At 43.4% G+C, this 13,697-nt stretch overlaps 1 protein-coding gene across 8 annotated transcripts in view; it reads left to right on the top strand.

Moving 5' to 3' along the window:
• LIMA1 (LIM domain and actin binding 1) overlaps positions 1 to 13,697 on the top strand; it is an 81,271-nt gene that overhangs the window by 35,673 nt on the left and 31,901 nt on the right. For 6 of the 8 annotated variants that reach the window (XM_023643538.2, XM_023643535.2, XM_070271354.1 and 3 more), the window contains exons 3-4: positions 3,983 to 4,028; positions 12,799 to 13,263. In XM_023643538.2, the coding sequence (XP_023499306.2) occupies positions 3,983 to 4,028; positions 12,799 to 13,263 (511 nt within the window). Of the gene's footprint in view, positions 1 to 3,982; positions 4,029 to 11,374; positions 11,754 to 12,798; positions 13,264 to 13,697 lie in introns of those variants that run through there. The other 2 variants (XM_070271352.1, XM_070271353.1) reach the window with 2 other exon arrangements.

Genomic DNA, 13,697 nt, shown 5'->3' with positions numbered 1-13,697 from the left:
CCTTCATATTTTGTGTCAGAATGATGCTAGTTGCCCTAAATGCCTTTGAGGAAAGTCTGAGGCCTGAATCCTGGTCTAACACTAAATTCGGAAGTATTGCACCTCAGCATCTCTTAGCATTCTGAGAGTATAAGATGTAAAGTTACCAAGGACCTGACTAGGAAGAAAGCAGTGGTGTGGAACATTTCTCCCCGTGTATCTACTCTTTAGCTAGTACTTCATTACAAATAAAGCATAGTGATATTTGAGTGCGAGTTACACCTGTGTCTTATGGATGCCTCAGTGCTAAAAGGACAGGACTGAAGATGAAAACTATTTTGATCTTCTTTCTTTAAATCTGTGTTTCTGGGGGCTGGCCCTGTGGCTGAGTGGTTAAGTTCGCGCGCCCCACTCCAGTGGCCCAGGGTTCCACTGGTTCAAATCCTGGATGCAGGCCTAACATTGCTCATCAAGCCACGCTGAGGCAGCATCCCACATAGCAGAACTAGAAGGACCTACGACTAGAACATACAACTATGTATTGGGGGCTTTGGGGAGAAGAAAAAAAATCTATATTTCTGTTTAGGAGAGTAAAGAGAAGGGAAACCTCTGAGCTTATTTAACCAACTAACCACAGTGTAAATACTTTGCCTTGGAAAACAATTGGCTAAGAATAAACCTGTCTGCGGATTGGCTCTGGCTTTCATATATTGTATTATTACTGTAATATACTGTAGATGATTACCCAAGGGGTGTGGAAACACAAGTTCAAGGCTGGTCTAAGTTCCTTTCTAGCTATAATCCACTGTGCTTCTGCCTTTCCATTTTTAGGGTCTCTCTCAGACAGATAAATTAGTCCAAATGGGAAAAAATAATGTACAAGGACATTCACCAAAGCACTATTTGTAGTGGTGGAACACTGGAAACAATCCAAATGCCCATTAAAAGGACTATGGGTTAATTAATTATATTTATAATGGAAGAGCATTGCCAGGGTTAGCAAAGGGTTCTGTGTTGCTAAATTGAGATGTTTGTTGGCCTTTGTCTTCCATGACTTCTCACCACTTCTTTCTTCCCACGTATTTTCTTCTCTTGGCTTCTCTGGCAGTCTCCTGGTTTTCCTCCTAACTCTCTGTCTGTTCCTTATCATTCTGTCTGATCACCTCTTCTTTCTCTTCTGAGTGCTAAATGTTAAGAGTCTCCAGGACCGAATTCTGGGCCTTTTCTGGCACTACACACTCTTCGTGGATGATACCGTGATCTCCCATGGCTTTAAGACCATCTGTGGGCAGACAAGTCCTAAAATTATATTATTAGCTCAGCTCTCTCTTCCGAGCTCTAGACACATGTGTGTAATCACTGCCACCACAAAGCGGATGTTTTAGTTAACATGGCTCACTGAATTCTTGATCTTCCCCAGCCCCAGATTTGTTCATCCTTCAGAATTCTCCATCCCAGTAAACAGTACTTCCATCAACTCAGCTGCCAGAAACCTGGGAATCATTCTTGGCTTCTTCTCACTCCCCTGGTTACCAATCCTATTGGTTCTACCTCTGAAATATATCTTAAATCTCTTCACTTTTCTTTGTCTCCAATGCCACCACCCTGGGCCAAGCCATCATCATCTCTCACTGATGCCACCTCCATTCTCAGCCCCCTCCACTCCATTTTCCACACAGCATCCAGAGCACTCTTTTAAAAACATGAATTATGTCAATGACCATTCATTGTACCTAGGATTAAATTCAAAATCCTTAGCATGGCCTGCAAAGCCCTTGCCTCCCAGCATCCTCTCCTGCCCTCCCCCTTTCCCGGTGTGCTTCAGCAACACTGGAGTTCTTTGTGTACCTTATACACATGAGATGCTTTCTTGCTTTGGGGCCTTTCTCTGTGCCTTTTTTCTGTGCCTGGAATACTTTTCTCACCTCGTTTTGCCTGGCTAACTCCTTCTGGCTAAACTTCAGATCTCAGCCTAAAGGTTATTTCCTCAGAGAGGCTTTTGTTGACACACACACACGCACACCACCCCCTGCCTTCTCAGTTTGGTTTCTCTGTTAGGTTATTTAATAATACTCTTTTTCTTTGAAGGATTTATCACCATATATGTGTGTGTATGTACATGTGTATATATATATGTTTGTATATGTGTGTGTGTAGATACAGCCATGTGTCACTTAATGACAGGGATACATTCTAAGAAATGTGTTGTTTGGTGATTTTGTCGTTGTGTGAACATCATAGAGTGTACTTACACAAACCTAGATGGTATAGCCTGCTACACACGGAGGCTATATGGTACTAATCTTAGAGGACTACCGTCCTATATGTGGTCCATCAGTGAATGAAACGTTATGAGGCATATGACTGGATATATTTATGTGCTTATATGTTTACTGTCTAAACTGTAAGCTGGCTGAGAGCAGGAACTAATGTCTCTATTGGTTATTTCTTTCACTGCTTTTTTTTTTTTTGAGGAAGTTAGCCCTGAGCTAACATCTGCTGCCAATCCTCCTCTTTTTGCTGAGGAAGACTGCCCCTGAGCTAACATCCGTGCCCATCTTCCTCTACTTTATATGTGGGATGCCTACCACAGCATGGCTTGACAAGCGGTGCCATGTCTGCACCTGGGATCCAAACTGGGGAACCCTGGGCCGCCAAAGTAGAATGTGCGCACTTACACTGCCACGCCACTGGGCCGGCCCCAGAACATACTTCTTTTTTTTTTTTCTTCAAAGATTGGCACCTGGGCTAACAACTGTTGCCAATCTGTTTTTTCCCCCCTTGCTTTATCTCCCCAAACCCCACTGTACACGGTTGTATATCTTAGTTGCATGTCCTTCTAGTTGTGGGACGTGGGATGCCACCTCAATGTGGCCTGACGAGCGGTGCCATCTCTGCGCCCAGGATCCGAACCCTGGGCCGCCGCAGCAGAGCACGCGAACTTAACCACTCGGCCACGGAGCCGGCACCCAAGAACGTATTTCTTGAATGAAAACTTTAGCTATTCTAAAATGGTGAAAAGGAGATGCAGAATAGTATGTATAATATTATCCCATATTTTTTATTTTTTAAAAATTGGGGGCCTGCCTGGTGGCATAGTGGTTAAGTTCACGTGCTCCACTTTGGCAGCCTGGGGTTTGTGGGTTCAGATCACCGGTGTGGACCTACACACTGCTCATCTAGCCATGCTGTGGCAGCAACCCACATACAAAATAGAGGAAGATTGGCACAGACGTTAGCTCAGGAACAAGTTTCCTCAAGCAAAAAGAGGAAGATTGGCAATAGAGGTTAGCTCACGGCCAATCTTCCTCACCAAAAACATAAAAAATAGTTTAAAATTTTTAAAAATTAAAAAAATAAAATTATTTATGCTTGTTGATCAAATCTAAGATGCCACGGACTGTAGGCCACTATTTTTTGCATCACTAAGAAAAAATACTGCTAATTAAAAGGACCAGGGTTGGGGCTGGCCTGGTGGTCTGGAGGCAGTATGACTACCTCTGCATCATTTGGCTGACGAGCATTGTAAGATTTCAAAGGCAATAATGTGAGGGAGGTGTGCATCCTAGGATTAATGCAATGCTATATCCTTTGACTAATTCCAAAGCATTTTTACACACATGCTCTCATTTAATCTTCCCAGTAACCCTGAAAGTAGATATATAAAGCCATTTTCGATAAGGAAACGGAGGCTTAGAGAGGTTAAGTGACTTGCCGGAGATTACAGTTAATAAGCGATGAAACTGGGACTCAAATCCCAGACTTTCTGCTCCATCCAGTTACTTCCCTGCGTTGACCTCATCGACTTGCGTCTTTCTGTTATATCAGAGCAGATGACTGGAACAGCGCAGGAAATGAGGGCTGCTCTGATTCTCTGCCTCTTCTGCTAGAGTCGATTAAAGACAATTGCCGGCAGAAATAGGTAGGCAGAAGTGGTTTTCTTTGAAAGAGTAAAAATGTAAGTTTAATTTGAGGACCTTCTCTTTTCCCCCCTTCTCTTAAGGTACCAGAAAGCAGCTGAAGAAGCAAGCATGGAAAAGAGGAGAAATGTAAGTATTCAGAAGCCCTGCGGCATGTGGAACTCCGTGAGTGGAGCCTGTGTGGCCCAGCCACCTGCAGCCTCTGTGGGGCTTGGGCTCCGTGTCAGCCCTGTCAGGCGTTGATGCCAGCTGGTCTGATCGGTGAGCCATTTGCTCTGGAGAACTTGGCTCAGGTACAGGGAATCTTATTTTTTCACTAAAGTTCTCCTTTTGAGCCACTTCCCCCCCCCCCACCCCCCCCCACCCCCGAGTTGAGTAAAGGACAAAAGGCCAAGTGCTTTGCCTGAAGTTAGTCGCATAGCTACTGCGTCTGCTCCAATGGGCATACAGGGCTTCCTAGGCTGCCATCCTTTTTTCCAAATCAAACAACGAGAATTTCTATAGCTCTGCATTTAAATGGTAGCAGCTGTGCATCTGTTGTCATCCTCTAGGTTCTTTGTTTAAAGCAAACTTCTGGACCTGGTCTAGTTGGCCAGTCTCTTGGTCGCAGGATCCATCAAAGGCTAAAACCTCAGAACAAGCTCTCTGCTTGTACCCATTCCTTCCTCTCCCCGCCGGCTAACTTCCAGCTGGGCTGATAGTAGATTTCTTTTGAAATCTTACTTGATTTAATCTTAGGAAGGAAAAAAAGAACCTCACATATTTGGGCAAGAATTCTGTAATTTGGCCAGCATTACAAAAACATCCCCCTGGCAGTTTTCAGTACTTAACCTATTTAAATTAGTACACAGCGTGCCCCCATCATTTTGTTCTCTCTAAGGGGCGATGCTGACCAGGTCTGTGGCTTAATTTTCCTGTAATTCAAAAATGGATCCTCTCTGGTGCACTGTCAGAAAAAGCGACCATCATTTCACTCAACTGCTCGTTTCTTTTCTTTCCTCCTCCTCTCTTCTGCCTGTTATTTTTCCCCTTCTTCCTTTCCTCCTTCCTTCTTTCACTCATTCAGTTAGCGAGTATTCACGGAGTACCTACTATATGCCAAGCACTGTTTCAGGCACTAATAAATTTCTGCCACCATGGAGTTCCCATTCTGGTGGGGGAGACAGACAATATAGAAATTGTGTCAGGTGGTGATTAGAGTTATGAAACAACATGAAGCAGGTAAGAGGGATAGAGTGTAGGGTGGTCAAGGAAAGCCTCCGCTAAGGGGACATTTGAGCAGAGATCTGAGGACATGAGGCAGGGAGAAGAATGATTCAGGCAGAAGACAAGAGCACATGCAAAAGCCCTGAGGCAGGAATGTTCTTGGTTTGTCTGAGGAATGAGAAGAACAAGGTCTTATAGGGCCATTGTGGGGACCTGGACTTTAACTGATCGAATGAGGACCTTTGGAGGGTTTGTGTGCAAAAAAGTGATGTGATCTGACTTAAATTTTAAAAAGAGGAGGAAGAGGGGCCGGCCCGGTGGCACAGCAGTTAAGTGCGCACGTTTCGCTCCGGCGGCCCAGGGTTCACTGGTTCAGATCCCAGGTGCGGACATGGCACCACTTGGCAAGCCATGCTGGGGTAGGCGTCCCATGTATAAAGTAGAGGAAGATGGGCATAGATGTTAGCTGAGGGCCAGTCTTCCTCAGCAAAAAGAGGAGGATTGGCAGCAGATGTTAGCTCAGGGCTAATCTTCCTCAAAAGAGAGGAGGAAGAGACTAGAGGAAAAATGGCAGAAGCCTGGAGACCAATTATGAGACAATTGTAATGATTTAGGCAAGAGATGATAATGGATTGGACTGGAGTAGTAGATATATAGGTGATGACAAGTGGTCAGGGTTTATTCTGAAGGTTAAGAGAAAAAGAGGAAGTAAGAATGGCAGCAGGGGCTGGCCCAGTGGTGCAGTGGTTAAGTTCGCACATTCCGCTTCGGCTGCCCAGGGTTCACCAGTTCGGATCCTGGGTGTAGACATGGCACTACTTGGCAAGCCATACTATCGTAGGCGTCCCACATATAAAGTGGAGGAAGATGGGCATGGATGCTAGCTCGGGGCCAGTCTTCCTCAGGAAAAAAGAGGAGGATTGGTGGCAGATGTTAGCTCAGTGCTAATCTTCGTCAAAAAAAAAAAAAAAGGCAGCAGTGTTTTTGGCCCAAACACCTGGAAAAGTGCCATTAATTTAGATAAGATGGCAGTTAAAGCAGGTTTTAGAGAAGGGGAAATATCAGAAGCTCAGTTTTGGACATACAGTTGTATATTCTTAGTTGTTGGTCCTTCTAGTTGTGGCATGTGGGATGCTGCCTCAGCATGGTTTGATGAGCAGTGCCATGTCCGCGCCCAGGATTCGAACTGACGAAACACTGGGCCGCCTGCAGCAGAGCGCGCGAACTTAACCACTCGGCCACGGGGCCAGCCCCTAAAATTCTTTATTAAGACATCCAAGTGGAGATGTCAAATAGGAACTTGGATGTACAAATCTGGAATTGGAAGGGATCTGGACTGGAGGTGAGATCTGAGTCTATCAGAGTATCAGTGGTATTTTAAGATATAAGCTGCATGAGATCACACAGGGAGCGAGTGTAGCTAGAGAAGAGGTCTGAGGACTGAGCTCAAGGACATGTTGGGGTTTAAAGTTTGGAGGGATAAGGAGGAACCAGCAAAGGAGACTGAGAGGGAGCAACTGGTGAAATAGCAGAAGAAACAAGAGAATGGAGTACCAGAAGTCAAATGAAGAAAGTATTTCTAAAAGGAGAGTTATCAACAGAGTCAGTCACACAAATGGACTGAGAATTGACCATCGGATTTGGCATCATGAAGGTCATTGGTCACCTTGCGCTGTTTCTGAGTGATGGAGAGATGGGATAAAGGCCTGATTGGACTGGGTTCAAGACAGTGGGATGTCAGAAGTTGACACCACGGGTGTAGACAAACATTTAGGGAGCATCTTTTATGTGCTAGGTGCTGAAGACACAAAGAGGAATAAGGTGTGGTCCCAGCCTTCAAGGAACTGTTTAGAGTTAGGGAAATAGAATTTATAATCCCGGTGTGATAAGTCCCATATTAAAGAAATACTCAAGGTGAGGAGAATTTAGAAGGAACTTATAACCTGGACCATGCTACATCAAGGAAGGCTTCCTAGAAGAAGTGGTGCCTGACTGAGCCCAAAGGGCAAATAGGAATTAGCTAAGCAAAAGGGGCAAAGGAGTGGCAGAGGAAGCAGAATATGCACAGTGTGGAGACTTAAGAAGAGGCATATTTGACAGTTGAAAAGATAATGATCACATTAACAGAGATGGAGAATTCTGGAAAAGAAACATGTTAAAGGGTGAGGAATGAAGGGAGGAGAGGGGAGACTTCAGCCTGAGACAAGGATGAGTTTAAGATGCCTATAGGATTTCCAGGTAGAGTTGATAGGTAAGGAGTGCTATCTGGCTAGAGTTATAGGTTCTAAGTCATGAACAGATAGCTGGTAGGTGAAACCAGAAGGTGGATGGCATCATCTACAGAGAGTATGTAAAGTGAGTGAAGAAGAGGACCTAAGACAGAACCTTGAGGGAACCCACCATATTAGGGAGGGACGGAGGAAGAGAAACCTATAAATAAAACTGAGGAGTGGCCAGAGAAATGGGAAGAAATCTAGGAAAGGGGGTGTCAAAAAAACCACGGGAGGAATTTTTAAAAGGGAGGAGTGGTCAGTAATGTCAAATATTATAAAGCGATGAAATAAACTAAAGCAGAAGTGTCCATTGCATTTAGCAATCCAGGTAAAAGGATGTGAACAGGTAATTAAAGAAGAAGCAATAAACATAGGAAAAAATGCTTAGCCATGCGTATAATCAAAGAAATGTAAATTAAAGTAACTGAGATTTAAATTGTAATCTAAACAATTGGCAGATTGTTTTAATGGATAATATTCAGTATGTGAGGAAATATGAACTCTCATATATTGTTAGTGAGCAGTCAATTAGGCAATACTTATTAAAATATTAAATATAGGGGCTGGCCAGGTGGTGCAGTGGTTAAGTTCACATGTTCAGCTTCGGCTGCCTGGGGTTCGCCAGTTCGGATCCCGGGTGCAGACATGGCACCGCTTGGCAAGCCATGCTGTGGTAGGCGTCCCACATATAAAGTAGAGGAAGATGGGCACGGATTTGAGCTCAGGGCCAGTCTTCCTCAGCAAAAAGAGGAGGATTGGCAGCAGATGCTGGCCCCCTTTTGTTTTTTAATTATTTTTTATTTATTTATTTAATTTTTTTTGAGGAAGATTAGCCCTGAGCCAACATCCGCCACCAAACCTCCTCTTTTTGCTGAGGAAGACTGGCACTGAGCTAACATCTGTGCCCATCTTCCTCCATTTTCTATGTGGGATGCCTATGACAGCTTGGCTTGCCAAGTGGTGCCATGTCCGCATCTGGGATCCGAACCAGTGGAGCCTGGGCCGCTGAAGCAGAACGTGTGCACTTAACCACTGGGCCACCAGGCCGGCCCCTGTAATTGATGATCTTGATTGGAGCTACTTCAGAAGTCTTTGGTAGTAGAATTAGAGGGAATGGAAAGTGATCAAGTGGAAATAGCAACTACAGATTGTGCTTTCAAGACCCTTAACTGTGAAATGCAAGAAACAGCAATAGCTAGAGGAAGATATAAAGTTGAGGGAGGGTTACTCTTTATTTTATTTTATTTTTTTTGGTGAGGAAGATTGGCCCTGAGCTAACATTTGTGCCAGTCTTCCTCTATTTTGTATGTGGGATGCTACCACAGTATGGCTTTATGAACAGTGTATAGGTCTGTGCCTAGGATCTGAACTCTCAAACCCTGGGCCACTGAAGCGGAGTACTTGAACTTAACTACTATACCATTGGACTGGCCTCAGGAGGGTTATTTTTTTTTTTTTTAACAAACTTTATTTTGAAATAATTTTGGATTTACAGTGGAGTTACTAAGATAGTACAGAGAGTTCCCATATACCTCCCCCTAGCTTCCCCTTGTGTTAACATCTTACATAACTATGGTACATTTATCAAAACTAAGAAATTAACATTGGTGCAATGCTATTAACTAAACTACAGACTTTACTCAAATCTCACCAGTTTTTCCACTAATGACAGAGGGTTGCTTTTAAGATCCACTAGACTTGTAAGAAGTCCGGATTGTCTCCTGAAGAACAGGAAGAAATGTTTATATCAACTTATAGAAGTGACTGACCCTGTGAAAGAATCTTACCTTCTACCGTAGAAAGCAAGTTACAGAAATATTCAGGAGCAAGTGGGTAAATTTATTCCTTTAGGAAATAGTGGGATCGAGTTACGTGATAGCCTGGATTCCGAGAGGTCTACTCCTCCTTTTCTCTTCTTCCACTTACACCCAGGACACAGTAACATAGACCCTTACTACCACTAGCAGTTATATTTTCAGGTTCCTTTCAAGCATGGAATATTCCACTTCTTGAGATCTGTGCTGTTTGGTCACCCATCTCCATAAGGACTGGATACCACTTTTCTGAGAATTTCTTCCCTTCTTTGGAGGCTGTACATCCAGGTAGACCATGTTTCCAACCCCACGGCTGTATCCTACCAAACATCCTCCTACTTTTAAGATGAAGATTCCCCTGCCCAGATTTCAGCATTAAAGCCCATTTGACCCAGCCTCTTTGTTTCGCAGGTGGAAAAACTGAGACCCAAAGAGAGGAAGGGACTCGTCCAAGGTCATCTATATCAGAATGACAGAACTGGGCCTCATCCCAAGTTCAAGTCGAGTTCTCCTGCATCTCCTGGGTGTGCTTGATCTGGATTCAGGCAGCCAGTTATGGTCCAGAGGCAACATCTGCCATGACTCTCAGCCGTGCTGGGTAGAATGAACAGCATGCTGGATGTCACTTGAGAAAGGACGCTGTCATAGTGTAGCGACTAATGAGGCCCTTGAAAAGTTGCAGCCTCCTTGACTTTCCACTGCCTTATTCTAGGAAATACTTGGGAAAAAGTTAAAACCTCGATACAAATGACACTGTCTAGAATTTCACCTTATTTTGTGCCCTCACCCCCACTTTGGAACAGTAGAGACTAAAGGAAGAGTAGAAAGAACGATCAGAGACCGTAACCCAAGTTCAGGATTTGGGAGATGACTGGGTACTGTGGTTGATCACCATTGTGAGGTGTGGCTGGAGGAGTAGGGAGGGCCACCCATTTAGTAATAATTGTCACCACTTATCAGGTGCCTATTTATGTCAAATACTACACTACATGTTTTAGTACAGTCTCATTTATTCTCCATGATAGCCCTGTATGGTAGTTTCAGAAATTAGGAAACTTGCCCAAGGTCACTTGGCTGGGTAGAGCTGGATTTTACAAGTAATACATGTTCATTGTAGAAAGTACAGACAAAGAAAGGGAAGAAAATATAGGGGCTCAAAATCCATTATCCACTGATAACCCAGGCTGTCTCAGTTCAGTACTCTTCACTGTGCTGCCCAAACTGCTTTTAGTTATCGCTTTTGTTCTGTGCCTTCCCGCTTCTCTTTCTTCCCCAGAAAGACTGGAGCCATTGCTTCTTCCCCATCTTTGCTTGCCTCACGTCCTAAAGACCTGGACAGCTGGCGTGGACTGGGTAGTGCCGCCCGCAGTGATTTGAGGGTGTGGGGCCTTAAATGCCGTCAGACCACACAGCCCTGCCTTCCCCTTCTGGTCCCCACCCCAGCACTTTTGAACTTGTATCCTGAGGAGCTCCTTTGAATGAAAGAGCACATTTGGCCTCTAAGGGATGTCCTCCACCCAGGCCTTGTGTGTGACACTGCTGGTACACCATTGCACAAATCCTTCTCTTCCTCATCATGACAAGTAAGGTAGAAATGACCATTTTCAAGCTGCTTACCGTAACACCAAAATTATTTAATGTTCTTTAGAAGCTTTTTTTGTGATATGAAGATAATGTATAATTTTATTTTTGTATTCCTTATTACACAGTGAATGCACATTTATTGTAAAAAAAAAAAAAGGAAGAAGAAAATACAAATGCCCATAATCCGGGATCCAAAGATAACCCATTAACATCCTGATGTCTTTTCTTCCAGACTACTTTCCTTTCCTTTTTTTTTTTTTTTTTTTTATGGTTGTTTTCCTTCCTCTCCCCAAAGCCCTCCAGTCCGTAGTTGTCTATTCTAGTTGTGGTCTTTCTGGTTGTACTCAGACTACTTTTCTATGCTTATATTTAGAAATATATATGTATATTATAAAATGGGGTCATGCTGTCTTATAATTTGCTTTTTTCACTCGGAAGTATAAGCATCTTTCCATGTCAATAAATATACTTTGATCACATGATCTGTCTCTGAGAAAAGTAGCGTCCAGTTACCAAGGTAAAATGCCACTAGAGTCTCAGGGCTCCTGTTTGGGCAGGGCAAGGGCAGGGCAGGTGAAGCCGGAGACCCAGATGACTCATCCCCGTTGTGTGGCAGGAGGTAGCACAGAGCCGGGACTGCTGCTGGCAGTTAGGGTAGCGCCCGCTTCCGGAGCTGTTTTTTCATTCTCTCTTTTCCAACAAGAAAACTTTTCATGTTTCTTCTGCCTCTGATGGGTACATGCTTTTCCTCCAACAAAACATCTAGTCAGCAAAGATTTAAACACTAAAATCAAGCAGTTGTTCTTCTGTAACTTTTTTTTAAGCCTTGATGCTACTTGATGAAGTGGCTCTCAGAGTGTATTCAGAAGAGTAATAGGGTGAGAGACTTAATTCCCAATATAGCTGCTAATCCTGTTTAATTCCCCGAAGACTTCAGTCCTAGGTGGTTTGTCCTTTCTTTCTTCGTTGAAAAACCGGTGAGTCACAGACTACAGGAATGGAAGGCAAGCAGGTATTGGAGTTCGTGGTTTCTTGGGAAGGTGGTGCTGCTCAATTTATTAAGGAGTACTTTCAAAGTACGGGACATTGAATTTAACTTCATCAAGCATATTTTCTTTAGTGTCAAACAACCGTCACAATTGTCAGGTTGTTTTCAATCTGTCTTATATGTGTAAATTAATTCCATTTTAACCCAGGTGAAAGTGACCTCTCTTAGATGTGTAAATGTTTTCTTCAATCAAGAGAATGGGTAGTGGTATTTCATATGCAGCCTACATATTTTTCAAACAAAGGATCTATAAAGTAGTGAATTTTCTGTTAACTGAGAGTTTATACATGGACAAATGTATAGAGAAGAGCAGGAAAAAGAGAGAATTAGGTTCTTAGGTAAAAATAAAATCTGGCTGTTCATATGCATGTAAATTATCGGATATGATGAAATATTTATGCAAATACATGTAAAAGTCTGGTGACTTCTTTAAATTTTTACAAATAGTTTCAATCCTTGATGCTTCTATACATAATTATTGGTATTGTGTAGTTTCTGCTATACTGTGTATACTGTATCTTTGTCTTATTTAAAAGAAAAAAAACAGGATACACCATGTAATTTTGTGGCATGTAATGATGAACTTTTATTAATGCATATTTACAGTGTTTAAAGTACCTAGTATTTTGCTTTTTCTTTCTTGTTTTCCTCATTAATTTTTGGATGAAAATCCCTTGTCTCCAATGTAACTATCATTAGATCTGGGCTCTCCCTTCTTCTCATTTTGTCCTTATAAGGCTATCCTGTTTTATCACTTCCTGCTTGAGCTCCTGACTTTTTCTCTCTTCCCCTCTCCCTCTCCTGGGGTGGGTGCGTTCTCCATGTGGCAAGGCTGTAACTGTTCCCAGCTGTCTGTCTGAAACGCCAGTGGACCAGGAGCAGCTTGGAGTTTTAACTTTCATTTTGCAAAGAACAACATGTTTGAATATTTCAGCAGGCAAGTTATAACTGGCATTTACTTCTTGTTCTTGTAGAACACTGAAACTCTCCCCCAGCACTTTAGACGGGGAAACCTAACTGTGTTAAAGAAGAAGTGGGAGAACCCAGTGCTGGAAGCAGAGTCTCCCACAGAGTCCCTGCAAAACAGCAGCGCTGAGGTCAGGCACGGAGGCAGCCGTCCTCCTGCTGAACGGGCAAGCAACTCTGCCTCTGGGGCTGAAGCTGACCGAGAGGAACGAGCCCACCCCAGACCTAGACTCGGATCACCTCCTGAAGCCCCTATACAGTATCCGTATCCCCGCCTCGAGGACAGTGAGCACCTTAAAGACCACTCAACAGAAAGCAAAAAAATGGAAAATTGTCTAGGAGAATCCAGGCATGAAGTAGGAAAACCTGAAATCAGTGAAAACACAGAAGCTGCCAACAAAATTGAGAAATACAATGTTCCGCTGAACAGGCTGAAGATGATGTTTGAGAAAGGTGAACCAACTCAAACCAAGGTAAGGACTGGCCGGGTTTAGAATTCGAGAAAGCCAATTCCAGTAACTAAACATAGCTGTTTTTCTAATCTGGACAGTTTGAGTAGTGGCGAACATGTGGTCGGTTTGTCTTTGGATTCAAGTTAAATAAGTTAATTGCAAGTGTCGAATTCTTTACCTAGATGCTAAGATTTATGAGTCTCTGACCCAATTTCCTGTGAAATCATGTGTACACTGGGATTCAGGTTGATATCTAGAAATGAAGAGAGTTTGATGCCGATTGGATTGTGTGTTTTTGTACACTTGCCCTTTTAATTTGTCTTCCTGTGCCTTTTGTCGTTTGTAGCTTTGAGGGGGTGGAATTACTGCAGACTCTCTCTCCACTTGGACACAGCTGCAGGCTGAGTGTTAAGGCCAGAGTTTAACATTAAGACTGAGGCTTAGTTGTCTCTTTG

Source organism: Equus caballus, chromosome 6 (genome assembly GCF_041296265.1).
Source record: "Equus caballus isolate H_3958 breed thoroughbred chromosome 6, TB-T2T, whole genome shotgun sequence".
In the NCBI taxonomy this organism is placed as follows: Eukaryota; Metazoa; Chordata; class Mammalia; order Perissodactyla; family Equidae; genus Equus; species Equus caballus.
The sequence above is the reverse complement of the archived record's forward strand: the minus strand, read 5'-3'. Positions and strand labels throughout refer to the sequence as shown.